Raw genomic sequence first — 25,892 nt, 5'->3', positions numbered from 1 at the left:
ACCATTTAAAACAATAAATACAATGGAACTTCTCAGAACTCATTGGAACACAAAGTACAAAACAGTATAATGGAAGAGTAAAGCCTCTACTCCCACTTTGTAACAGCCATTTGTAAAGGTAACAGAGAAAACCACGCCTGTGAAGTAAGGTGCACATAGGCCAGAACAGCCTTATTAAGCAGTAAGAATAAATTGGAAGATCCTTCTCTAGTGAGTCATTCCAAAATACAACTAGTTGTATTTCTTTCCCAAATGAGAAGTGTCTTTGCAATAAAGTAATCAAGTTCCACAAAAAACAACTGCACCATGGGATAAAGAACACAAAGAAGGACAATCACTGTTCCTCATGGCTTGAAAAGGTTAGCAACATTCAATTCAGGACATATTCTTGTAATCCAGCTTTCCCACTTAGAAAAGTAGGGAAGAGTGAGGCACTTTCCAAGGAATGAAAGCTCAAGGTATCTTGGGTCCTAAGCAGGAAAGAAAAATCTGCCAGACCAGATTATCCAAGTGGGGAAAGTCACCACAGTATTAACTGAATTTAAGGTCAAGTCACTCCCACAAATCCTGGTTTTAATCTCACACATAATGCCTTCCCCTTAACTCATTTGGTAGAATTAATAGTTTGAATTTTTAAAAAATCCAATAATTAAAAAAAAAGAAAAAACCAAACAAACCACCACCCACACAGCAACACACTACCAAAAAACATACCAAATAACTACAAACAAACCCCTCCCCCCACTAAAACATGATCATTCACTTTTTTTGCACTATCCAAAATAAGATGATTGTGGTGTTTGTGCTTCACCTCCTTTACAGAAGACACAGAACCTAACACAAAAAATCTGGGTTCCAAACTTCAGATTCCCATTGTGAACTGCAAAGCAGCTTACAGACAACCATTACATCACTTACTGACATTGCATTATCCAAACTTTTAAGACATTGAATGATGGCCATGAAATGTATAAAGGTTAACAGGCTGAGGGAGTTGCAAGGGGAAAATCTTTTCCCAAACAAACTCACACCGGGATAGTGTGAAAAACAGGCATCACTGAATTCTTAACTGAACACAAGATTTTTTCCTAAGTTTATCCAAGTCTAGGATTTAAATGAAACAAGGAAAAAATGATTCTGCACAGACAAACTTACCAGTGAGGACTGTTTACCCTGAACACGCCTTGCTGAGTAACTGTCTAATATTACCACTGTCTCTACTCACTTGCATTAAAGAATTTAGTTTCTCAGCCATGAATCACTGATTACAAGACCAGAAACCATCTTAGCCACAGATACCTTTTAACATTTTAGACCTAGCTTTAAAAATAGTTTTTGGGGGTGGAGGTTATTTGTCTACCCACCCACAAAAGACAAAAACCCCAACTCAAGAGAACTATTTTTGTGGCCATCTCATTTCCCAGTTGTTTAGGTAGAAGTTTACCTTTTTTTATCTTACCTTCTGGATAACTGATTTTCAGGACTCGTGAAGGGGAGAAGTCTCATTTTGCCAGATGGAGCTTCTCCCTCCAGTCCTTTCCCTATCCCTACATCACCTAGTCCCATTCCTTTGGAGCTATGTAGCTTGCTGTGTAGCCTCTGAAAGTACTATTTCCTTCCCTAAAACTGTAGAAATAGAGTGAAAGAGAAGTAACTATTCCACGACAAGCAGAAGTCCCAGCAGCATCATTCACCACAAAAGGAGAAAGGAGTTTTCCACAGGATCTAAGTAGTTTACTGAGTTTGCTGCTGTAATAAGACTTGTAATCAAAAATTAAGTAAGTATGTAATGCAGTCCACTAAAAAGGTGGCAGAGAAAACTATTCCACAGGCAAAAAAAGCACTTGTCTGACTGCAAACAAGTAGAACAGAAATAAAAGTATGACAACATATGTAACTTGTGTGTACAATCCTCAATCACCTTGAGCTCTCATTCATCTGGTAGGGGGGATGGAGAAGAGATCGACTGAACACAAAAGCAGGCAATGGTGCATTTCATTTAGCTTATTAAAACTGGAGAACATTAGACCCATATGATGCAATAACTTTAACAAGTAAAACCAAAGACATAAGTTTGGTATCTTCAAGAAGCAAAAATAGGCCCGGTTCTGAATATTTGAAAAACTCCATTTCCTGTTGCTGATCACCAACAGCTGCCTTGTTTCATCAGGCTTGGTACAGAACCTCCTGAAAGCAGAAGGAATCCTGATGAGCTATTATGGAATCAGCACTGGAACATGTAAGAACACCTGTAGATCAGATCGAAAACTCAGCTAGGCCAGCTCTAACAGTGACCAAATGCTGATAGCTGTGAATAATTAGGAAAGAACACAGAAACAAGCACCACTAGACTATCCTCCCAGCTTTAATTATTCACAAATCCATAATTCATTCCACTACAAGGGTACAGAGTAACTCTAAAAGCATTGCTCTTTCAAAAATATATCCAGACTACACACATGCTTTTAGCTTTCGTAATATCAAGGAGTGGAGTAACAAGTTTAATTAATTTTTATGCAAAGGACCATCTCCTTTTGCTTGATCTAACCCCACCATGCTCATCTGACACTGCCAAGTTCTTGGTGCAGATAGTAAAGAGCTGATCCACAGAAATTCAAGATGAAAACAGAGAAAGCTACAACATATCAACATCACCCGTCTCTAGTCTCCTCTTTCCCAAACTGCCAAGTCCCAGCTTCTGGTTTTGGTTTTGATACAGAAACAACTCCATATATTCAATTATCATAGTTAGCCTTTCTCCACAACTTTTCCAGCTCTACTATACTGTTTCTGAGACAGGGAAAAATGGGGAGAGATGAAACCCAGACACATCAGCTCCAAATGTATTATGGATTTATATACTGAGGCATAACGGAGAACATGTCCAGAATTATTAGGAAATAGATGACAATTCACTCTTTTGAACAACACCAAGCATTAAGGTGCTGTTTAATCCTTGGAGATACCTACCAGAACATTTAAAACTTCACCCATGGGCTCATGGTTGTTAATCATTACCTCTCAGTATTTTATGTGACATAACACTTTGGCATTTAAAGCACATTTTACATCAACTAGTGCTGAAGAAAGTCCTTGAGCATTTCTGCACAGACAATTCATCCTCACTAATCTGAATAACTATCAGCAGGCAAAAGTTCTCTACAAAGAAAGACAACAAAAGAAGCACTTTTACCTCTCCATCGCCATTAAATTAATGAAAACAGCAGTTACCAGACCTGTTTAGATACACAGCTGAATCATAGCCTCAGTCACAGTGCAAATGGAGAGAAAATTACTCAAAACCATCTACAGTTTTGAACTCAAAAAAAACAACACCTAAAGGGCATAGGCTACAAAATGCCACTTGTATTGGCCAGCTTCCATTACACAACATGACGTTTCATAACACCTTCATACAGAAAAAGCCCTTTGTTGCACAGACTCAGCTACAAGGGCCATTTTGGTTCTGTATGCAGTATTTTTAAAAAGTGAGAATGCTATTTCTCATGTCTTAAAAAAATTAAAATGCCATCAAAAGAGATGCAAGAAATGAGGTTGTAAAATCACCTCCATGACACCAGGATCAGAATACCAGCTTGCCAGACTACTTACTGATACTGAATTACTCAGCATCTGATTCAGATACACAGATTGCAATGCATACTGAAGGTCGTTCATGTTCACTTGTTCCACTCTTCCAAATTCCATATTATTGGTAATTTGGCAAGATGGGAAACTTTAATACCCTCAGAGTAGCACACAAGCCATTCATTCTTTTTTCCTTAAGAAAGATCACGTTTAAATCCCACCTCACAAGCAGTTCCAAAGCAACTTCTTCAACAAATTTTAAAATATAACTAAAGCATACAGAAAATGTGAGACTGTATGTAGACAGATCCATACAAAAACAGTGTAAGTACAGAGAATGGAGAAGAAGGCCTGAAAAATTGCTATGAAAATTGATTACTCCAGGCAAAGTTTACTTTTACTCACCTTTTACCATGATGATTGAGGATAATAAAATTTTAAAATGCATGCAAGAAGGAACAAGTCAGATTTTACAGCCATTGATGAGTAAGAAATGTTTGCGGCTCTACATGGAAATGCTTTTCACTGGAGTCACAGGCTCCCTATTCAAGTTGCATCAAAATTAGAAGAAAAGCACAACAACAAAGCATGAAGTGCAATGGGACAGCTTGTTCCATGAAAACTGCAACATTTCTTTTGGAGATAACCCTAAACAGATTTTTATCTTACAAAACACAGGTCAGAACCCACAGATAAGAAGAGTGACCTGCTTGAGGAGCACATACTAGACCTGCTGCATCTTTTGCTGAACAAAAAGACAACAGCTAAATGTTTCAGTTCTCAATTCTTGCATCAAAAGGAAATTTTGATAGCTTTATATACTCCTAAAAATGCTGACTGACCTCTAGCCCTCTTAAACATTATGGAACTGAGGACATGTACATTTAAACATGTCTAAACCACCACAGACTTTAATGAAAGAATTGTATTTAAGTATCTGCTAAGCTGCTTAGGAAAGCAACCTCTTCCACATTCTATTACATCTGGAGAGACCTGAACAAGTTATAATGTTTTATTTTTCTCAAAAGTAATGGGAATTGTGTTATGGTTTTGAAATCCATATGACTTTAGCTCCATAAACTAGTTTTTGAACAACACCTCTCCCTGTGCAGTTTCCCAATATAAAACTGCAACTTAAGGTGTAGACTGAGCTCTGGTTTTGTTTACAAAATTGAATAGTTCACCTCAATGCTGTGAATGTATCACTGAGCAGACTGCATCTATCTGCCACAAGCCAAGTGATCTGTAAGGGATTCTTGAGAGTTCAAAGATTCTCTTTTAGCTCACCCCATGGACAGAACAAGTTGTATCCAAGAGCCTATTCACCTCAAAGTTTTAAACCGCATCAGCATTTGAATCTTAGACTTTTCCGCCCTTGCACTTAGACTAAGAGAATTCCACAGATGTATTCAACACTAACATTTCAGGAAAGTTAAGATTTGATTTTTTAAACCTTTTTTATTACAGGATTGTTCACTCTCTTATGCCTTGAACTTCGCAACACAAAAAGCCCCAAATATTAAGATCAACAACTTAACTAGAAGAGAACAAAACACAGTCCTTTAAAGGGTGAGTGGTTTGCAATGAACTTTTATTAAGAAATAGTATTTCAAAGGTAGAGATATACATACCTACAACTAGGAGGGCACACTGCCATTTACATTAAGTAAAATAAAAAAAAAACCTCCCAAAAATAACCACAAACCCCACAAAGCAGTCAACTAAAAAAACCAAAAACCCACAGCAAACAAACAAAAACCGAAATTCGCATACAAGTTCAGGTTTCTCTTTTCAACCTATTTGTACCAACTGCAACTATTACTCAGAAACATTTAAAATTTCTCTCCTCGTTACAGTTTATATGTTTTTTCTATTGATTTCTTGTCCCTGGCCTTCAAATAGACAAATATAAACCTCAACATTTAAAATATGAAGATTATGTTATCTAGGCAACTTAGTGATGCCAGTGCAAGATTATTCCCTACAGCATATTTGCTAGTGCTTAATGCAGTCCATACTGTGTGTCCTAACACATTATGCAAATGAGAGACACATGAAAGAAAATGTCTATCTCAGAGTGCCCCCCTCCACCAGCAGACAATCTGTAATTAGCCATGTCCTCTAAGGAGGCACCTCATTCACTCTCACCAAAGCAGCAGCTGCTGGCAAATGGAAATTAAGAATTTTAGAGCAAAAATAAGCCTACTCCCTACCCTCCCAAAGGTGTATACTCAGACTTGCAAGCCAGAGTCAAAATCTAAACAGCTGTTTGTGTTTTTCCAGAATGCCCACACAGAACCTCTCATGCCCAGCACCAAATGTTTACTAAAGTGATTTCTATCAGGCTCTCTCAAACAGGCTGGAGAGAGCTGCAGCAACAGATCCCAAGGCCTCATTAAAACACTTATCTACAAGTTCTCAGTGCAAAAATCTAGAACAGAAAATATAAAGCAGCAACACTTTCTGCTGAATACAATTCCCTGGCATACAGAACAACAGGGCACACCAATTCAGAAAAATGCAGTAGTTCCAGCCTCCCAGCACAGAGATGCAGAGAACAAAGCATACAGTTGTGCCTAATCTTTACCATCCTATTCCCAAGTGATCCAATCACTTAACTCCAGTATCACCTCTCCAGAAGAGTTCTCTTCAAATCCAACAGCAGTCATCAAACAGTAAATTCAGAAAATTGCTTCCCTGCTACCAAAGTAAACAACCATACAGGGAGAAGCTAGAGTTCCCATCTAACTAATGTAAATGAAAAATGCATTTCACCATGGTTTAAAAAAAAAAAAACAAAAACAAAACCCATACCAAAGAAAAACAAACACCTAACAAAAAGAAAAAAACACACCACAGACAAAGCCTTCCCATTAAATAAACCTTTATGTACCTAGGAACTGTATACATAAAACAGCTTAATCCCACCTTGCAACTCCAAGATTATGCACTTCCAGGTTTACAAGATGTGTCAGGCCTCTGATATGAACACAATCAAAGCCTGTTTGATGTTACTGCTCCTACCCATTATACTTCTACTGTGTGTGCCCACTACTGGGTGATGGGCAAAAAATACCATGGAGTGTCTTTGCAAAAAAATTAAAATTACAAGACATAAGAAGGATTTGGACAGCAGAAATGCACAGCATTTACAATAATCTACATTTCATATTTTAAACAGGCAAAGAGTTACAAGATTTTTGTAGAAAGAAATCAATCTGACCAGAAGCATAACTCACATCCACTGTCTGCATACCATGCTTAGCATAACATATTTTTAGTATATATCCATTATCTATTGTGGCAAGCAGACAAACACTTCCTCTGTAGTAAGGCCCTAAGTTCAAGGTTTTGACGAGATCATAGGCTCTGACAGCTTCCACAATCATGGAATTGTATCTAACAGCCCACCAGACTGACTTCTGGAGTACTGTCAATTCAGATCGTTTCAATGTAGTTTAGAAGCCTCAACATTTACACCAGGGCTAACTCATGCTTTTTTAAAAACAATGACTCCTGTTAACCACAAGCAATAAATCTGGCTTTCATTTAACAGCATTGCATAATTTTTTATATCTGCTTCCTATTCTATGCAATTTAGCACACAAACAACTGCAAGGAAGAATAGCATTCAACCTCTGAATGCTAGAAAACCTCAATTTTTTCTTCCATTTGTTATCAGAGAAAAAAACCAAAACAGCAGCTATGAAGCACCAGTAGATATTCCTAACAGCTTAGCCTAACACTGTTACTTGGACTTCCTTGGAAAGATAATTTTTTTCTCTTAGTAAGGCTCACAGGTTGTACATGTTTATATTATAATCACCATTTACACAGTCACATATGCACGTGGTAAGAGAATTAAAGAAAAATACACCAGCTTTTACTCTTTTCAGAGTCCATATTGTTCAGTTATGATTTGGTTAGCCACCTCCAGTAAGATGTTTTCAAAGATACAAGAGGGAAAAGATCACAAATGCAGACAAGTGTGTGAGTAAAAGTATGTGAGATTAAATAGCTCCTCTTCTCCAACTGTTCTCTCAATTATTTTTGCATGTAAGTAAATACAAATTACATTAAACAATACGTCTGAAGTAGCAGACGTTATTTTTGCATCTTAATAAAAACCATTAAAAATAGCTTATACAGATAAAGTCAACTTATTGCTTTGATGTTTGTCAAACTTGTTAAAGAAAAAAGTTCAGTTGTATAATGCATATACTGCATGCAGTAAGAGCAGTTATTTCATGTGGACACAGTTCAAGATACTTTCAGCCCACTGCATTTCTCTTGCCAAAGTATTTTTTTTTCAGACAACTATACCAAAGTGGTACAATCAACAAAGCTGTGTAACTAGAAAGCAAGAAGTCACCTTAGAAAAACGTATTAAACACAGCTACATTAGAAGGCAGATACCTTCATTTTCTTGAAGGAACTACTTCCTGCTCGATATTGTCACTTATCAAACACCTAACATTTCTTCATTGAAGAGATCCATGTTTTCTCAAATTATCCTAGGCTTATGCTGACATAAATCAGAGCAGAAGTCAGCATTATGCTTGCACGATTAAACAGGATTTGACTCAAGCTCTTTGAACAGTTGCAACCAAAACTCCAGGTAAGGCTACTATTGATAATGAATTTATTAAATGGAAGCTTTTTGGTGAATTCTCTATAACCCTAAGTAATGTACACTTTTAACAATCAGTATTGTGTACTATTAGACATATAAAATTTTATAAATGGATTTTTTTAATTCTGATCTTTAACATTGTGATTAAACCCTCCGGCCTTTGGGTATCAGGCATAGAAAAAGCATCAATATCCAACAACAGAGAGTTCCAGAACAGTTCACATGTTTACAGGCACAATTACAGAAAGACTGGCATTCTGCTCTGATAGTAGAGAGACCTAACACCTGGGAAATTTCACCACTTGAAATTTACTAAAGTCATCCCAACTGGGTTGTTAAAATAGTAAACGATCTATTCATTATTGTTAGCGAGAAGCCAAATGATTTTCTATTTTTAGTGCCATCATTGCCCTTCTCTGGTTCCTGACCCAGCACATGCTTGTCTTCAGTTTATGCAGTTGCACTCTCTCTGATAAGGTGTAGGAGTAAGAATATTGTGGATTTTCTTCTTCTCTGAAATTGAACAGTTGTGATCACAAAGCAAGTACTGATCAGCTGCTCTTTTTTTTTTTTTACAGAAGTCTTTGTAAATGTATTCCTAACTTTTGACAAATACAGAAACTCTTGGGAATAACTAAAGACCATTCACTATTTTTAAAAACTCATCTGCTAAGCAAAACAAAAACATGTAACCAAACCAAAAGAAAAATATCAGTCTTAATAAAATTATTTGATAAAGTATTTTAGTATTCATTTTATTATTCATAAACTGAGGATATAGTATTGTTAAGAATTAAAATTTGCCTTTTAAGGCCACACACACTGTGCTTAATATTTTCTTAAATCTGCATTTAATATTCAGAATGTACTTTTAATATAGATTAACAGTAAACTATACCACAAAGAGACACAGCACTTCTTTAAACACAAAACAGTAGGAACAGAAAAGCAAAAAAAAGCACTTTTTGCTTTGCCTTTCTAGGCAAAGGATGGGAAATTAAATTTACACTAATGAAGACACCACTTCCAGCCTCGAATCTGGATAGACCTGTAGGTGGGATGTTGTGACTGAAGCAGTACTGCCTGCACCTCAGCAGGGCTTAAACTCTCCAGCAAAATACTGCTACAACCTGACAGAACAGAGATAGCCAATGCTTATTAATCTAAAAGCCAGAAAGAACACGCTCTCACTTATCTGTCCTTAGGAACATAAGCCCAGCAATTCTTGCATGTGTAAACGTGTGTCAGATTTCAAACAGAATGGCAAACAGCCCTGAGAGTCCCTGGCCCCCTCTGCCTGCTCCCCCAGGAGCCCAGAATACGTGACCTGTCCCTTTGAACAGGCGCTCCATGTTCAGACGGAGCCTGCAAGCCTGAATGTGCGATCTTTGTTCGCAACAATCCTTTCACTGAAGGGGCTCGGTACTGAGAAGGACCACCAGATACGGTGTCAAAGGGAAAACAAACAAAAAAAATTAAGTGAAAATAAAAATAGAAAACATAGCAAGGCGTGACCAAACAGAACTTAATATCAGAGTAGGCAGGTCTCCAAAACAAAACACAATTATCAACCAACATACGTGGTATCCAGAGGACTCAAATTGCATGTCCTCTATTCTCCTACCTGTGTACACAAAGACCCACAGAAGCACCACTTCCCAGTCAAACATTCCCTTTCTTAGTCTGAGCACTGATCCTGAAGACAGAGCACAAGTTTTTCAGTTCTTGCTCAAACCTTGATGACTACAGTTGTGCATTTCCAAAAACTTTAAATCAGTTTAAGTCCTATTTCTGTAGCCACTCTCTTGACTGTGGTGAACAACAGCTATGCCTGGAGTCTTCCTCGTGACAGCCTGCTGTGTGTATATCTAGACCTAAGCATTAAATGTAGATTACTTAATTACTGCATTATAATGCAAACACCATATGGGATCCATTGTCCCAAAAACATAAATCATTTCCCAAAATTGCTAATACCTTGCACATCAGTATTAGAGTACTAGAAATCCCTGTCACTGCAGCAATTTTCTTGAAACCTGAAGTCCCTTTTTATAGTAATTGGTTTTCATTAAAGGTGTTTTCTGATCTTTTAAACAGAAAAGCCATTCTTACTGTTCAATACAAACACGAGAGACTTCAATTGAAGGGATTTGTTCACATATAGCGCATGAAGCACTGTGCAGTAACTATTACATCAAACAGAGCAGATGTCAAGCCACAAATTCTCACTCTCTAGGCATTTTACACAAATCTATGAAAGTAAAGTTGTAAGAAAATAAACTGAACTTTAAAACATGAAGTAACATTACACGAAGGCAACTGAGAACGCACTGCAACCTTGATCAGACATTCACCAGGGCTGTCTAAGTTCAAGCGAAGATTACATCAGGCCTGCTGTGATTAAGGCAATCACAGGTCCCAGCACATGTTTTCTACCAGTTACATTTTAACTCCAACATGTAAGTACCTGGCAAAACAACAGACAGAGCAGTCCATTTTGCAATTCCACGCCTATTAGTAGTCCCCAATTAGACAGCTTTAACACGATGAGCTCCAATAGTGCCACAGGCCTTGTTAAGGCTTACCGCCACAGGGAGAGGTAGATTATGACAAGGGCCAGCGCCAAAGACCAGAAGCTTCAACATTACAGAATTAAAAAGCAGATATTAATTTTTACCCTTAGACACGCAGTTTTCTCCTTCTTCCCACACTACTTGAACAGTACTGAAGAACAGGTTCTCCAAACATGGCACTGTTTTTCAGCTGTATTTTATCACAAAGCCTTAGCTTCTGTGCTCTTACTTAAGACTGATTTTATCTTCACCTAACCCACCTAGCTTTAAGAGACTGTGGGAACCTCTTAATTGAGGTGATAGCAGAAAGGAAAATCCTACAATACCATACACTTCCAAACCAAGGCAAAAGGGTAAATTCAAGATAGCAGTAAACTAAAACTCAGTGTCCTAAGGAAAAAAAAAACCACACAAAATAAAATACCACAACCAAACAAAAAATCAGCCACACTCTTAAAAGAAAGTTCTGTATGCCTAAAAATCACTCAATTGTATTTCAACTTCAGCAAACAAAAGGGGGAATATCTACATAAAGGGCATATATTTCACAGCCCTGTGTGGATTTAAATCAGCATTTTCTTCAGCACAATATACATACTCTAATTTTGAGAGATACAAAAATCAAGCTTGCCTTTGTAAGTAAAGTTTAAGACAAATCCAAAAACAAATCTACTGAAACTATTATATGTATTTTGTTCGATCTAGAGTTAATAGTTGTTTCAGAGAGATTACTATTAATAGGGAGCACAGAAGGATCAGACACGGTTCTGCGTTAAAAACTTTGTCTTGCAAGTCAAAACACGCAATGGTGCCACCATAGGGCATGCTATTAAGTTTCTGAACTAAATACACAGAGGATCGTTCCAGCAACAAATGCTATGGATAGAAATTTCCTTAATATAAGAGGCTGCGGGCAGACAGGAAAGTGGCAAGCACTGGCTACAAGCAGACAGAGGCCAGACCCTTATTTCTACTGAAAACCACCACGATAGAAATGTGACAGGCACGAAGCCGTACTCCTGAGCGCCCAGCGAAGCGCTCCTCCAGGACGGGCAGGTTGGGCGTGGAAGCGACACGCCACGCTCTGCCCGCGGGGCCGGGGGGGCGAGAGGCCCAAGGGGCGGCCCCGGGGAAACCTCCGTCCCGAGGGCGAGGGCGGCGGCGGCTCCGCGGGGCGGGAAGCGGAGCCGCCGCCCGGCCCGTGAGGCAGCGAAGGCGCCGCCGCCTCCTGGCCCGGGAGCGGTGCCCCGAGTGCGCGGCGAGCGCTCGGCCGGGCGGCTGCCTCCCCTCCGCTGCTGGGGAACCGCACCACTCCCAGCGTCCAACTCCCAGCAACTCCAGGGCGGGCGGGCAGGAAGAGTGGGAGGGAGGGAGAGCGGGAGGGAGCGGCCATTAAGCCCGCTCCAGCCAAGCCGTTCCCCGCGGCGGGAGGCGGCCGCCCAGCCCCGGCCCGGCCCGCGCCCCGCCCGCCTCTGCCGTTCCTACCTGGCCGCCAGCACCGCTGCCGCCGCCCGGGGGGGGCTCGTTGTCTCCATCTCCGTCGGGTGGCCCCACTGCCCACCGGGTCGCCATTATTTCATTCCCGGTTACAAAGGAGGTGCAAATCCTCTGGAGCCCACATCGGGGAAGGGAAGGGACGGGAGGAGGGAACCAACGCCAGAGCCACTCGCGCACAGCAGGCGAGGCTCGGCCAGCCCAGCCCCGCCACCGGGGGACGGGTCGGCCCTTCACGCGGTTGCCATAGGGAAGAGCACCGGAACGACCCTGGGCTTCAGCTACGCTCCCCGGCTGCTGCCTTCATGGCTGGAGGAGGAGAGAGAGCAGATGTGTCAGTCCTCGGCGCGGGGACGCCGCCGCCTCCGCCGCCCGTCCCTTGTTAGGCTAATTGCACCCACTCCGTCATCTTCCTCTTCCTCCGGCTCCTCCTATCCAGAGCCCCAGCCGCGGGGAGGAGAGGGCAAGCGGGGAGAGGCGGGAGGTGTCCGATCCTTCCTACTTCACTACACGCCGCCGGAGGGAGCGAGGACGGAGCAGCGCTGTTCGGCAGCCCCGGCCGGTGGGGGCGGTAGGGCCGGTCCCCGCCTCGGCCCAGCCGAACTTTGATCAACTGGTGGACGAGGAGGACGGGACCGGGGGCCGAGGGGCCGCTTGCTCTCCGGGCCGGGCGGAAGCCGCCGCCAGCTCACGATTCCCGCCCCGGCTGTATCCAGCGGCGTACTGGAGCGGGGGGCAGCAGCAGAAAGCGCACAAGCCCTGATGAAGAAGTGGCAACAAAGGACCCCTCAGACAACAGCGAGGCCGTGCCGAGCTTTTGTCTGTTACGCGGGTCTGCCCCGATCGCAGGCCGCTCCCTCCCCCCGTCTACGTAGCTGGAGCCGTTCGCGATCAGACCACCGCGCCCCACGCCCCGCCCGCGCCCCTCCCTCGGGCCTCCCCTCGCACAGACGTTGCTGCGCTTCGACAGCGGCAGCCGGCGGCCGCTGCGGCCCCGCCGGCGGCAATTGGGGCGTCTCGGCGCTGGGGGCCATCGCGCCGCGCCAGCTGCGCCCCCCTCCCCCCCCGGGCTCCTCCCTGGGCTCCCGCGGCTACCTGGGCACTGGCCCGGGTTCGGCGGGGGGGAGTGGCGGGGCGCTCCAGCTAGCGCCTTCCCGAAGGCACAGGGCTCTGCGCGGCTTGCGCCGCCTCGCCTGTGCCGCTCACCGCGATCGCTTTCCCGGGCCCTCGCACGGCCCCCCTTCTGCCCCGACCCACTACGGCCCATCTCCGGGCAGGCCCTGGGGCAGTCCCAGCGCCGCAGCCGCAGGCGGCCCCCTCCCTCACTGGAACAGGGGTGACCATCGCCCCCAGCCCGCTGGGCCGGCAGCGCGACCCTGCGAAGGGCGGCGGCGCCGCCTCACGGCCCTCCAGCCGGCCCCTCTTCCTCGGCGGCCCGCGGGACTCCTGCCCCTGCCCCCGCCCCGCCGTTCCCGGCGCTGGCGGCTCCCGCTGCCTCTGCTGATGGGGGAGCATGTCCCCTTCCCCTGCCTCCCGACTGGTGGTTTCTCTTCCCTCCAAAAATCCACCCACCTTCTCAGACGGCACGGCGAGGGCAGGAACTGGCTCCCGGCTGCCGTCCAGGGCACCCGCCCTGCGGCTGGGGAGCGCAGAGCCCCGCCGGCCCCCGCCCGCCAGCGCGGCCTGGGGCGGCGGCGTTTGCTGCTGCTTCCCTGGGCGTTTTCGGGGGTTGATCACACAGCAACGATCTCAGACTTTCCGCCCTAACGCAGGATTTGGTGCTTCTGCAGCCAGCTCCACCTGCACCTGGCTTCGGGAGGACCGAGACCGCCACCGCCTCTCGGCTGGCTTTGGACGGTCTCGGCCGAAGCTGCCCCTGAGCCAGTGGCGGGGGTGCAAGCTTGGTTTTGTTGTAGCCACGAAGGCGGTAAACGCAGACATTTTCTATACTTTATCATCATCGGCGTATGTGATTTGAAATTTCGGTTTTTAGGATGGTGTTTTCCAGCCTGGATGTTGGACAAATAAGGTCTCTGTGGCAGGAAACAAAGAAAAACAAAGCATTTGCAAGAATTGATAAAGAATTGAGTGGAACGAAGGGTTGTGTCTAGTTTGTGTTCTAAAAACAATAGTAATGTTTTGGGTTGTGGTTTTTTTACTGTGCTACCCTTGCCCATGAGATCACAGTCTCTGGAAAGACGTGCCTGTCTTGGTTATCTATCAGCAGCTTGCATTGTCAGCAGGGATGAATGCTGGTATCCAGAGAACTGAAGAACAAGCTTATTTCCAGTAGCTGGAGGAAAACTCTCAAGGTCCATATGCTAATTATTGTCAACCAAGGTCACATCTGCTGAGTATAAAAGGGTGATACAACTCACAGCCTGTCACACTGATTCAGGTGCTTGCCCTCAATACTGCATGTTGCTGTGGATCTCATAAGGCATGCATATATAGTTAAAAATGTGTGGTAGTTTCTGAATTTGGGTTGCTCATAAATTTCTGATGTTAAAGACTACTTTGTGGCCGAACTTGATTTGGACCAGAGATTTAGAATAAACATACTGCTCTGCATCTACAGGAAGGTTCTCCTAGCTCACCATCCTACAACATGAAAAGATTTATTTGCTATCCAGACCCAGAGAAAACTGTTATAATATTGTTTGCACAATGGTTGTCAAGAAGTTGAAAAGACCAGAATTAAAATCACTTGAGATTTTTGAAGAGTGGAGAAGGGGAACAGTTGGGACACTTTTGTTGAGATTCTGTTATCAAACAGAGCCAAGAAGTGTAGCTATATGCTTGGCTGTGTATTGTTCTTTGCACTGGAGTAATTATGACAATCTACAGAACACCATCAAGAATCCATGATGTATAGAAAACCAGTTCATGTACTCATAATAATTTTGTTAATAGGAAGCATAGTACTGCCTCCAAATCTAAATTAGCATCATAACTAATACCCATTTAGAATGTTGTCAGATTTACAAAATGTCTTAGAGAGATTGAACTACAAGTGGACTGTGAGTATAGTGTCTAACAAGTCTCCATATCAGCATAGCTACATCAATACAGAGAGAAATCTTCCAGTTTTATTTTTTTTGCATTGCCAATCAATTTCTCTAGCTTTAGCTTTCAAACTTTAACAGAGAGATTAAAATATAACAGAGGAAAATTTGATCCTAGAATCACTGAGACACTTATATTTGTGTAATTATCAAAAGAAAATTCAGGCTGCACAAGCCTCTTTTAAACTGTGTACTTAATTTTCTTCCTCATATTACAGTGTTCTATTTTTTTAGCAGCAGATGTTTTTATTCAAGACACTGGACTGTTTTTAGGACTCTCCTGTATAAGACTATCTCGCTGTAATTTTTTTGTTGTAAATATGATGTCATAAGTTGTCAAGCTTGAAGAAGGACACACAAACTTTCAGAAATGTGCTCAGTATCTTGGATTCATAATGCACAAGCAAACCTTTGAGTCCCCTAACCATCCTTGAAAGTTATTTAATGAAAGAGGTTGCAAAAGCAGAAATAGGGTAACTGAAAGCTATAATTTCACTTTCTCACCTTCCAGTCTGAAGGTGTTGACACATACTCACTTAGCAGGCAGCTGCAGCAGCTTAAAGTGTTAGCACTGTCCTACTGTTTATTATCACTCCTTGCTAAAGAGTATCATCCCCACAGGAGAGCTGCTGCAGACATCTTTGAGCACATCTCAGATGCTTCAGTGCAGTCTAGCAGCTAATTTAAATTGCCCGGGTAGGCAGAGTTAAGCCTGTCCTGCAGTCTGGGGGCTAAAGTGTACTCAGTCATTCTGTTCTGCCCATTCTCCTGGGTCAGTGGTGGCACAATTATTGGGCTCTGTCTTCTTAAACTATTATTTGCTGAGTGAATGTGTTGAGAATATAGATATTCTAGAGGCTAATTTGCAGACATGAAAATTCACTTGGCCAGGTAGACTGGAGGACTGAATTTCATTACACTAAATATGGTTTTGGTAGCTGCCTCCTTTCCAGTTGGTGCATAGCACCTGCTTCTGGCAGGGCACAGGGGTGTGCCTTTCTCTCACATGCACCAGTGCACAGACCTGTAACCTGCACGCAGATGAAGCAATCCATTTGCCAAGCAGTTCTGCTGTCCTTGCTATCTTGAAGGCTCTCCCATTTCTCACCACCTGCAGCCCACCATGATATGTCAGACCTGAGGTGCCACAGGCACTGAGGAGACCCAGCCATGGCCAGTCCCAAATGCCCAGCCTTTGGGTTAGACAACAACAGGAGTGGATAGAAAAAGAACTTAAAGTGAGAGCACTTTTTTTACAGGACTCTTTAGATTAGATTAGTGTGGAGTACCTGAGTAAAATAGATTAGATAGGCAGCTGTAAGAGATAGCAGTAAATCTTGGGTATTTTGCTGGGATAAGGACTTCTCTCCTAAGGAGAAGTCTGAAAAGTTAAATAGGAGAAGGTCCAAGTTTAAGAGGGCCTGAGTTTAGGGGTGAAAGGAAGAGTGAGTGGGCGGACGTACGCCTCAGGCAAGTAGATGTTTGTACTGATGTTTGTCCTCAGAAATTTTCACTTGTAGGAGCTGCTGAGGTAATGATCATTCTGATTACAGTTTCTGCTATAGTTGCCAGTGGCTTTAATCTCATGATCAGAGCCTGCTTTGAGAGGTTCAGGCTGAACCTGGACACCTCTGTTATATTGTGATGGGCATAAGAAATACCTTTGCAGGAAGTGTTTGCAAGCATCACAGTGTGCCTGGCTACAGGCTCTTCATCACTGGCATCAGCCTAATAGCCTCCCTGCCCCCCAAAGATGCTGACAGGTGCCCAAGAACGATTCAGTAGATTCTTCTCAGCATGGGGATTTGCGGGTTGGGTTACACACACATTTTTCATTCACTGGTATTTCAAAGATACTGCAGATAATAGTCAGTCCCTCCTAGATATGTAAAAGCCATGAAATCATTACTATAGCTATACAGTAATGTGACCACTGTCTGCAACTGCATTTGCTTTACAGATTTCTGCATTGAAATTCCTTTGATTCAGTCATGATACAGGCATGTGTTTCCTGTCCAGCACTAGTACAGTAGTCATCTTAGACATCAGTAGTGATGGCTGTTTTCTTGGTAACCATACCACAATATTCCCCTTTCGCTATATAGATGTTCCTATCACCAATACTCAGGCAACAGAAATAAATGTCATTGCTGCCATGCCTACATCTTGGCTCCCCTTTTACACTGAACCTTTATGAATGTGTTTCCTTTCTTTTATTTCAGTCTTCTCTTCACAGGAGATCACACCTCCCTCACTTGGCCCTGGATACTGATGCTTTTAAAGTGCTCAGACACTGCCAGAGAGAACTGCAGCAAGGCCTACCACTGGGTCCATAGTAAAAGAGGGCTTTGACATCCTGAAGCTTCAGTCAGCCATCTCTATCAGTCACAGGGTGTTAGGCAATTCCTCCTAGAAGTATCACAATTTTAAATGCATACAGAATTCTGCAAGAATACTCTCAGGGAAAATCACTGCCTGGAGGTGCCAACAGAGAATGACATTGCAGCTTGGGTAGAAGTCTGGACATCTAGTTCTTATCCTTCTGCACCATAAGGAGAAGGGAGCCATTTGGCTTCTGGCATTTGTCCACTTTTGGGAACCTGTGCTATGAAAACCAGTGTCTCAGATGATGTGTCTTCTGCTCCTCAGTGTAGTCTTCTCAGACAACAAAGCTGCGTGTAAAGGGAGATCTGTGTCAGGATGGCGCTCCTGATGTGGAGAGAGTAACAATGTCCAAAGCACAAAGAGAAGCCAGGAGTGGACAGGAAGATGACTGTTATTCCTGGCCAGCATCCCTAATCCATTGCCAGTCTTCCTGAGCTGGACCCAGAGGTGTTTGTGTGAGGCTACCAGTGTGCCCCAAGGCAGGCTGGCACAGCTTTTACAGCAGTAAGCCTCGGTTGTTCACACAATCATCCCTGCTGTTCTGAGTCTGGAGCTGGATACATTTTGGTGGGTTTGCAGCATTAGTATTTCAGCTCAGACCACAAACTTGGTACTCTGTAAAAAAAATACAAAGTTGTTCAAGCCTGCAGGAATTTACTATCATCCAGCCAGGGACAAAAACAATTCTGAGTATAATTCAATGAGCCCAGGAGAATGGGTTGCAGTATAAAATTTGAGCAAGTGAGATTATGGTTAGGAGGAGCCCAGCAGAACTCACTTAAGACTTTTAACTTGGGAATGAAAATCTACTGACACACTCTGAAATTGTGACCAGAGTAAAACATGTTTTTCATGCTTTGCTGTTGGAAACTGTCACTGTGGAATAACAACAGTGAAAGTGTTTCTAAAGATGCTGTGCCTGTTTTCGAAAGATTTCCTAATTTTTTAAAGGTCGAGGGGAAAAAAATCACTCCAGTCTTTTCTGCATTCACTTAAACTATCTACATTCTTTCATTTGTTTTAAATTAGAGGAGCCAGAATCTAACAGATAAAGTCATCGGCCTCAGTTGTGCTGAGGGTTTATTCACATTAGGTCAAACAATGTTAACTTGTTTTAGAAAGTCAGCAGGGACTATTACATGTGCAGCATTTTCCCTCAGAAACCCTCCCCTCCCACACACACACAGTTTAAAAGAGTTCAACACAATAAATATCCAGTCTAAAACTGGCCATGACAGCAAAGGTTTAAGTGCCTGAATGACAGAGAAAAGTGAAATGATGATTTGAGTCACCTTAGCTCCCCTACTTAAATAACAGCTCTGTGTTTGGTTCTGTGCTTCTGACTGGAAGGTAATAAATCAGCCCTATTTTGTTTCATTTAACTACTGAACTGACAATTTAGGTGGAAGTAGCTGGTAAGGAATTGACAACTGTGTTGTCTCTCTCTCCTTGCTTTATCACATAATCAGCAGCTTGATCCACTGATTAGTGAAGCCATGTTTTAGTAGCACAAGAGGTGCTAGCAGCCATCTCCAAGGTTCAGGCTAGCCATCTTGAATTTTTTCTGACTGTCCACTGCTTCCCTTTAGATAGACAAACTGTGGCAGCTTTCTCCTGAGCTCTGCCACATAACAGATCTGCCTCTAAAACTGGGCTGGATCAAGACTGCTTTCAGGCATTAAGGAAAAGCTCAGGAGTAAAAATTAGATGTATCACAGGAATGAATATGTGGATTTCATTCAAACTCTCCCTCCTTCCAAAATGATGTGCCCCACCCCAAGGCAATGTGTCAGTTGCTGCTCCCACATTTTACCTACTCTGTCCAAAGAGCTTATTCTTCAGTTTGAGCTCATCTGAACCTCACTGCCAGATACCCTGTAGAAACCAGGTACTTGGCTTTTACTGGCTTCTAAACCTGACTTCATGTGCTGCTACTTACACCAACCAGCTGCTCAGCTCTCTTTTCACTGAAGAGACACGAGAGATGTTCTCTAGGACAGCAGGAGTCATCCAAAGGCCGGAAGGTGTCTAAACCTGTAAGCTGATTACTATTTATGGGGACTAGGCTCTGAAAGTGATATTACCTTGGGCTGGGGGTTTTTTTTGGTTGCTTGGTTGGGGGGATTGTTGGTTGGTTTATTTCCTCACCGCTTTCCCACAACCCATCTTTCTGCTGAAGCTTTTAAAAAGTGAGATGGAAAATGGGGAGACAGCATCCAGAGAAGCATGATCCCCACAAGAAAATAAAAAACAAACAAACCAAAAACCAAACCAAATGTGTGAGGCAAGCTGGATTGTATTTATATCTGTAGGTTATAAATTTCCCAGAAGAGACTGGATTAGGAATATCTTTGGTATTTTAACAGAACTAAACTTTTGCTATAGCTTCCTGAAAAAAATATTATGAATTCCTGAGCAAGCTACATCCTGCTTCCAGAGAAAGGACTATATTTGAATGCTGCTTTCAAGGAGAAGAAAGTACACGATTCATTCTCTTTCTGTGTTTTACAAACCCTTTCAACAAATGCTGCAGAAGATGCTGACTGCTTGGAGTTAGAGATATTATCTAATGACTGGTTCTGCTCTAGCTTTAGGGACCAACACAGGGACAACTGTGGGAATTAGAGACACCCAGGATTGGGTTCAGGTTCCAAGTGGCTCATCTGCCTTTACGGAAAAAAAAAACAATGTTAGAATCCAGCCATGTAAACTATTGCAACTAATGAACAGAAATGCTCATTAATTTTCTATGAGCGGGCTGTGTTGATTGCCTAAGCAAACTGTAGTATAGAAAGAAGAAACATGCTTTTGAACTGACTGAAGAAAGCATTATGTATAACACATTTCTAGTGTGACTAAATTAATCATCAGCACCCTCCACCAGTTTGTCCCTGTTTGGCAATGGACTTACAACTTCAAATCTGGTCAAAAATCAATCCAGAAAACTGATCAGCAAAAACATAATGCTGGGAGAAGTCGAAATTAAAGTAATGAGCTGAGGAACAAAGCCACGTTTACAGAATATTTTCAGCCCAGTCTTCTGCTGAGACACCCTCAGATGTTCATTTCAGAGCTGCTTTCCCAGAAAAAAGCAGCAGCCAAATATTTTAACTCTTTAGATATACTTGAACTCTTCGCTGCAGTATTGTGCTGTTTCATATGCACCAGACTCCAAATGGCTCCTTGTGGATGCAAAGTATGTCCACACAAAGGTCATTTTCAGGATTAGACCAAAGAGTTGCAAGGGAGGCAAGGGAAAGCAGTCCAAGTCAGTTTAATTCTCAAGGCAGTCCTTAGGGCCTAAGCAAAATACAAAACAAACTATGAGCACAGTAATGCAAAGCATTTTTCCCTGATGTCTAGGGTCAGGGATTAATATTTTTGATATATTAAGAGTGTTCTTTCCTTTTGATCAGGTGGGGATGTATTATTAGCTTTCAGGTCTACTTGACTACTTGAGATGAGGGCCACAAGTATTTTACAATATTTATAAAGGTAATTAGCCTGAGTAACTGGATATGATTAATATATAAAACACATTCAAAAGGAAAACCCTCCCTCTTGGTATACAGATTCCTGTTTGCTCTTCTCATCCCCTGTGAGACCAGCTGCAGGAGCAACAGGTTCTATTCCATTTGCAATGTGTCAGGCTGTTCTTCTGGAGACATGGTCTAAGTTTTAGAGAAATCTTGATGAAAGCCAGAGAAAAAGCGAAGATTTGCAGCAGTCATCATTTGTCAAGCTTCTCTATGCACTAAAACTTGTTTTGTGTGCTGCTCATAGCTTCTATGTTTATTTAATCTGCTTTTCCTTTTTTATTGTTTTCTTTTATAAAACAACAGTTATTAAAACACCGGCAGCTCAATAATTTCCTTAAAAATTAGTTATATTGCCTTTTGAACTTTGTGATACTTCCAAAGCACAAAAGAGTTAAAGAAAAATAAACAGATTACTGCAAATTTCTGCATTTCAAAATAGAGGTAAATAACATCTGTGCAGAGCTCAAGTCCCTTCCAATACTTAGCTGCTTTAGCAAAGGGGGTGAACCACTTGGAAACACTGCAGCAGTCATCTTTTGGCTTTTCCTCCTGCAAGATGTGTTTTCTGACTCCAGCTCAGAGGATTATGCTCTTCTTGCTCATGACAATTCTGTTCTTACAAGAACAAAGATGAGAGCTGGGAGAAGAGAGTGAGGCACATTGCTTGGATCACTGGGAAAGGGTGGTTAGTGCTGCCTGAACATGGCTCCCTCAAACAGCTCCCTGATTTAGCTGCATCTGAAGCTAAATGGTGATTTCACAGACTGCTGGACTAATGAAATAGTGCCCCACCCCCCTCCTTTTCATGCTGCTCTGCATTGAGAGAGGGTATAGAACAACTGACCCAGGTGGAGGGGATGCCAGCTGTAGGGAGACTGGTACTTCTGAGTGCTGGGATTGTGCTGGTCAATGATGCTGCTCCTGCAGGAGCACCTTATTCCTGTCAAATTGGTGCAGAGCAGACTGGCAGGGGGCTTCACACCATGGCAGGGCTCACCTGCCACCCTTCAACAGATAGGGTCCACTTGGTAGTCAAATATTTTGGTTCTTCTCTGATAAATGCCAGAGCCTTGTAATCTGGGGTCTAGTCTGTTGTAGTCTTTGCTCATTCTGCACTGGCTTCCTGCAAGCCTTTCCAGTTTCTGCTCATGAAATTCCCATTGATTATACATAAGATGCCTGCAGAATCTAAATGTTCCTTAGTGTATTGGCTGGAAAAGCTTTAATTAAATGGCTCTCATACTCTCTTTTTCTTTTTAATGAAATGACTTCTTTTGGTTCCAATTCAGAGCAGGAGCGCTGCTGAAATATTGAAAACATTAATGGATTATCAAAGTATATGCTGGGTACTCTCCTTCAAAAATATGAATGTCTTATTCACCTTCAGTTTAGCTCAATGTGAAGACAGGAATGAGGGGCTTTTGTTGCAAATACAGGTGTTCCTATACAGCCACTTTTGTTTATTCCAGGAGAAAGCAAATCCTTACAAATTTGGCTGCAACAGGACTCCCTCTCTGGGCAAACAGGGAGCTTAATAACACAACCCTTTAATATCCTGAGGCAAGGGAAATTTTCTGCTTGCCTTGTGCTCTCCAAATGCACTAGGCACTGAGGATGGTATTCATGACACCTGATTTTACCCATCTATAAATTATTCATTTGATCTGAGCTGATCAGCTATGCTCCCTCAGTAGTCAAAGAAGGACAAAGAAGCTGGCCAGGCACGTTTGTACCACACAGAAGATGGCTTGCATCAACCTCTCAGGGCTCTTGTTTCTCTCCAGTGACTGCTGGGAAAGCCCAGACTACTGCAACTGCAATGACATATTAGCCTGCTTTCTTTTTGTCCACCCTCATATTGGGAGAATTACAGAAAAAGTAACAATTTATTCTTGTGTATAAAAGACATCCCTTTGATGGCTAGCCAGGGACAGCTGTGCAATTCTGCTCTGTATAACTGTATACATAAAAGTATTAATTATTTCTATATTAAGAAATAAATATGACATGAGGTAACAGCAAGGCTTTCATCCAAGTGTGTAGGGGGATTTTTCTCTTGGTAACATAACATTGCTGTTAACCAAGTATATTAACTGAGACATTTCAATTATGTTAATTAGTTATTTTCTAATTCTTTAGCTTCATAGATTGTCATGACATTTTGTGGGGTGAGAGCAAGTGTGACTGTGCTGCAGGATCTGTATTACTAGAAGTTTGTCTTTAGTAAAAAAGAATTTTTTACTCTGAGCAAGATACCAGGCCTTGTATTTTGAAAGCTTCTGTAAAATAAAATATTGATTTTCAGTTTAGTTTCATTCACCATGTTAAAAAATTTAGCAGTCTGGCTGTCACAAACTATATCAAGAATGGTTATGACCCTGGAAACAATGTATCTAGTACATGCAATTTTTCTTAATGGAGAAATTTGGTCCATTTAATCATAATAGAAAATTGAGCAGTGTGTCCCCTATCACAGGAAATTATTAGAAGATCTCTTTCACTAACTTGTGTGTAAGTCCAGAGAAAAATAAAATATTGAAACAGGATGTAAGTGACTTCTCTTGAGGTGAAGAAACATTATAAACTATATGCCAAATGCATTAAAACTAAATTCAAAGTACACATTCTCATGAGAGCTGGGAGGTTTTTTATTCATTGTGTATCTGTATGTCAGCATCACAGAAAGACCTTCTGTACAGATATTCTTTAAACTACTCTGTAGGAAGGAGTGATTAAGTCCTTATCTTGTTCACCTGGACAAGACAGTGATTGGAGAGGTGTTCTTTTCATGGAACTGGGATTGGGAACAAAGGCCCCCTAGAGCAGGAGCTTTTCAGTCCTGTGTGACTTGAGCTGACACCGCTGGGGTCATTCTGCTGATGCTGCCAGCAAACAGCCTGAAACAATAACTTTGTTATCCATGCACTGCCACACTGATCACAGCCTGGATGTTAATTTAGAAAGCAAATACAACTCAGGGCTTTAACTGTGTGTCTGTCTTAAGGCTCAGTTTATGGAAAGGCATGTCAAAGGTGCTGTTGACTACAATTGTGAATTAGAAAAGAAGTTTTGGAAAGGAGATCAAAAATAAACTTAGTTTTGTGAGTGTTAGCACTGTAGAATCTATGACTCAGGCATCCATTGAACACATGCAAAAAGCATTTGGCAGCAAGATGGTCCTTCAGGAGAAACCATAGTATTTCTGAAGGTGCCAGAAGACATGAGTAGCTGGGTATGGCCCCCGCGGATCGCCTGGTAGCAGTTCCTGCAAAGTGTTCCAGAGCCTGTGCCTCTCCCACTGTATATTCTCATTTATCAACTTGCCTTTGGAGTCAAGAAACAGCCTCCCACGAGTTCCTGAGTACCCAAATTACAGTTGCCCACTCTCTTGTTATAAAACCCTCTCGTTCTCCTGTGGCAGCTGCTGGAGCAGTGCTGGGAGCAGGTCCTGCAGCCCACTGGCTCCTGGAGAGTGTAGGAAGGCAGCATCACACTGGAAGAAGATCTGCACAGGATATTGATCATTATTTCAACACAGACATATCTGAAATAATGAATATGCTATAGAATATACTGTGTGTTTTCCTTCTTTGTTGTAAGAAACCCTTTTTTCACCTATGAGACATATCAAAGTGTATCTCTGTCACAGGGCCTGTAAGTCCCAGTTTGTGGGTTTTTTTAAGACCCTTCATCTTGATTAGCAAGATTTCCAGTAATAACTATGTCAACAAAGACAAACTAACTCAGAAGCAATCTCACACACTAATGTCTTAGCCTGGGAGCAGATCAGGCCTCATTACTCCTCCTTTCATGAAGCTTTCATAGTGTTATGATCACTCTTATGAAGACCTGAGGGCCTGTGGGATATTAGTCACATGTTAGATCTCCTCCCTTGTATTCCTTGTGAATTTCAGAGTTTTTAATAATTTTCTTTTAATGTGGAGAAATCCCTTCCAATGCAGGAGCCAATTTCTAGTCACCTAAGTGATCATACACACAACCCATAATTGCAGAATTTGTATTCAGTGAGCTACACTCACAATGTTTATTTTACCCACTGCATAACTGGATGGAACTACACAGCTCCATACTTATTTCAGGTTAAAAGCATGCAAGTGTTCAGCACTGAACCAGAATATCTTTTCCTGGTTTACCTCCAAAGTAGTTCTGTTATGAAGATCTATTCCTAAACTAGCACATAGATGTCACTTAGAGACAGGTTGTAATGGGAAACATTGGCTTTTTGGCTAGATTAGTGCATTTAAATGGATCAATGATGCGGTGCAGCTGCAGGGTGGAGGCTCTTTAAAAGCTGCACTTCTCAGTGCCAAATATCATGAAATACAGATGACTTCCAGCTAACTTACTGTTGATCTTTATGCAAGGGGAAATTTTGCAACATGAGTATTTGATACTGAGAAGCTGCGCTGTGGAAAATCAAAACAGATACACAATGATTGTAAAGATAAGACAAGTACAGGGAGGAAGCAAAAATTGACAAAATCGGTAAAATAAATTTGAAATGAGCTGGAGATAATCAAAACTGAGTAAAATATAAATTATAAAACTTAGCAAAAAAAAGAGATGAAAATGATGGAAAATATAACATAGAGAA

At 42.2% G+C, this 25,892-nt stretch overlaps 1 protein-coding gene across 2 annotated transcripts in view; it reads right to left on the bottom strand.

Moving 5' to 3' along the window:
* Window positions 1-12,653, bottom strand: part of ARHGAP21 (Rho GTPase activating protein 21) — a 111,634-nt gene extending 98,981 nt beyond the window's left edge. For both annotated transcript variants that reach the window (XM_066552172.1, XM_066552180.1), the window contains exon 1: window positions 12,280-12,653. In XM_066552172.1, the coding sequence (XP_066408269.1) occupies window positions 12,280-12,366 (87 nt within the window). In that variant the 5' untranslated portion in view covers window positions 12,367-12,653. The remainder of the gene's footprint in view (window positions 1-12,279) is intronic.
* Between the last annotated feature and the right edge of the window lie 13,239 nt (window positions 12,654-25,892).

The sequence above is a fragment of the Molothrus aeneus genome, chromosome 1 (assembly GCF_037042795.1).
Source record: "Molothrus aeneus isolate 106 chromosome 1, BPBGC_Maene_1.0, whole genome shotgun sequence".
Taxonomy (NCBI): domain Eukaryota; kingdom Metazoa; phylum Chordata; class Aves; order Passeriformes; family Icteridae; genus Molothrus; species Molothrus aeneus.
This window is presented reverse-complemented; position numbering and strand designations above follow the sequence as displayed.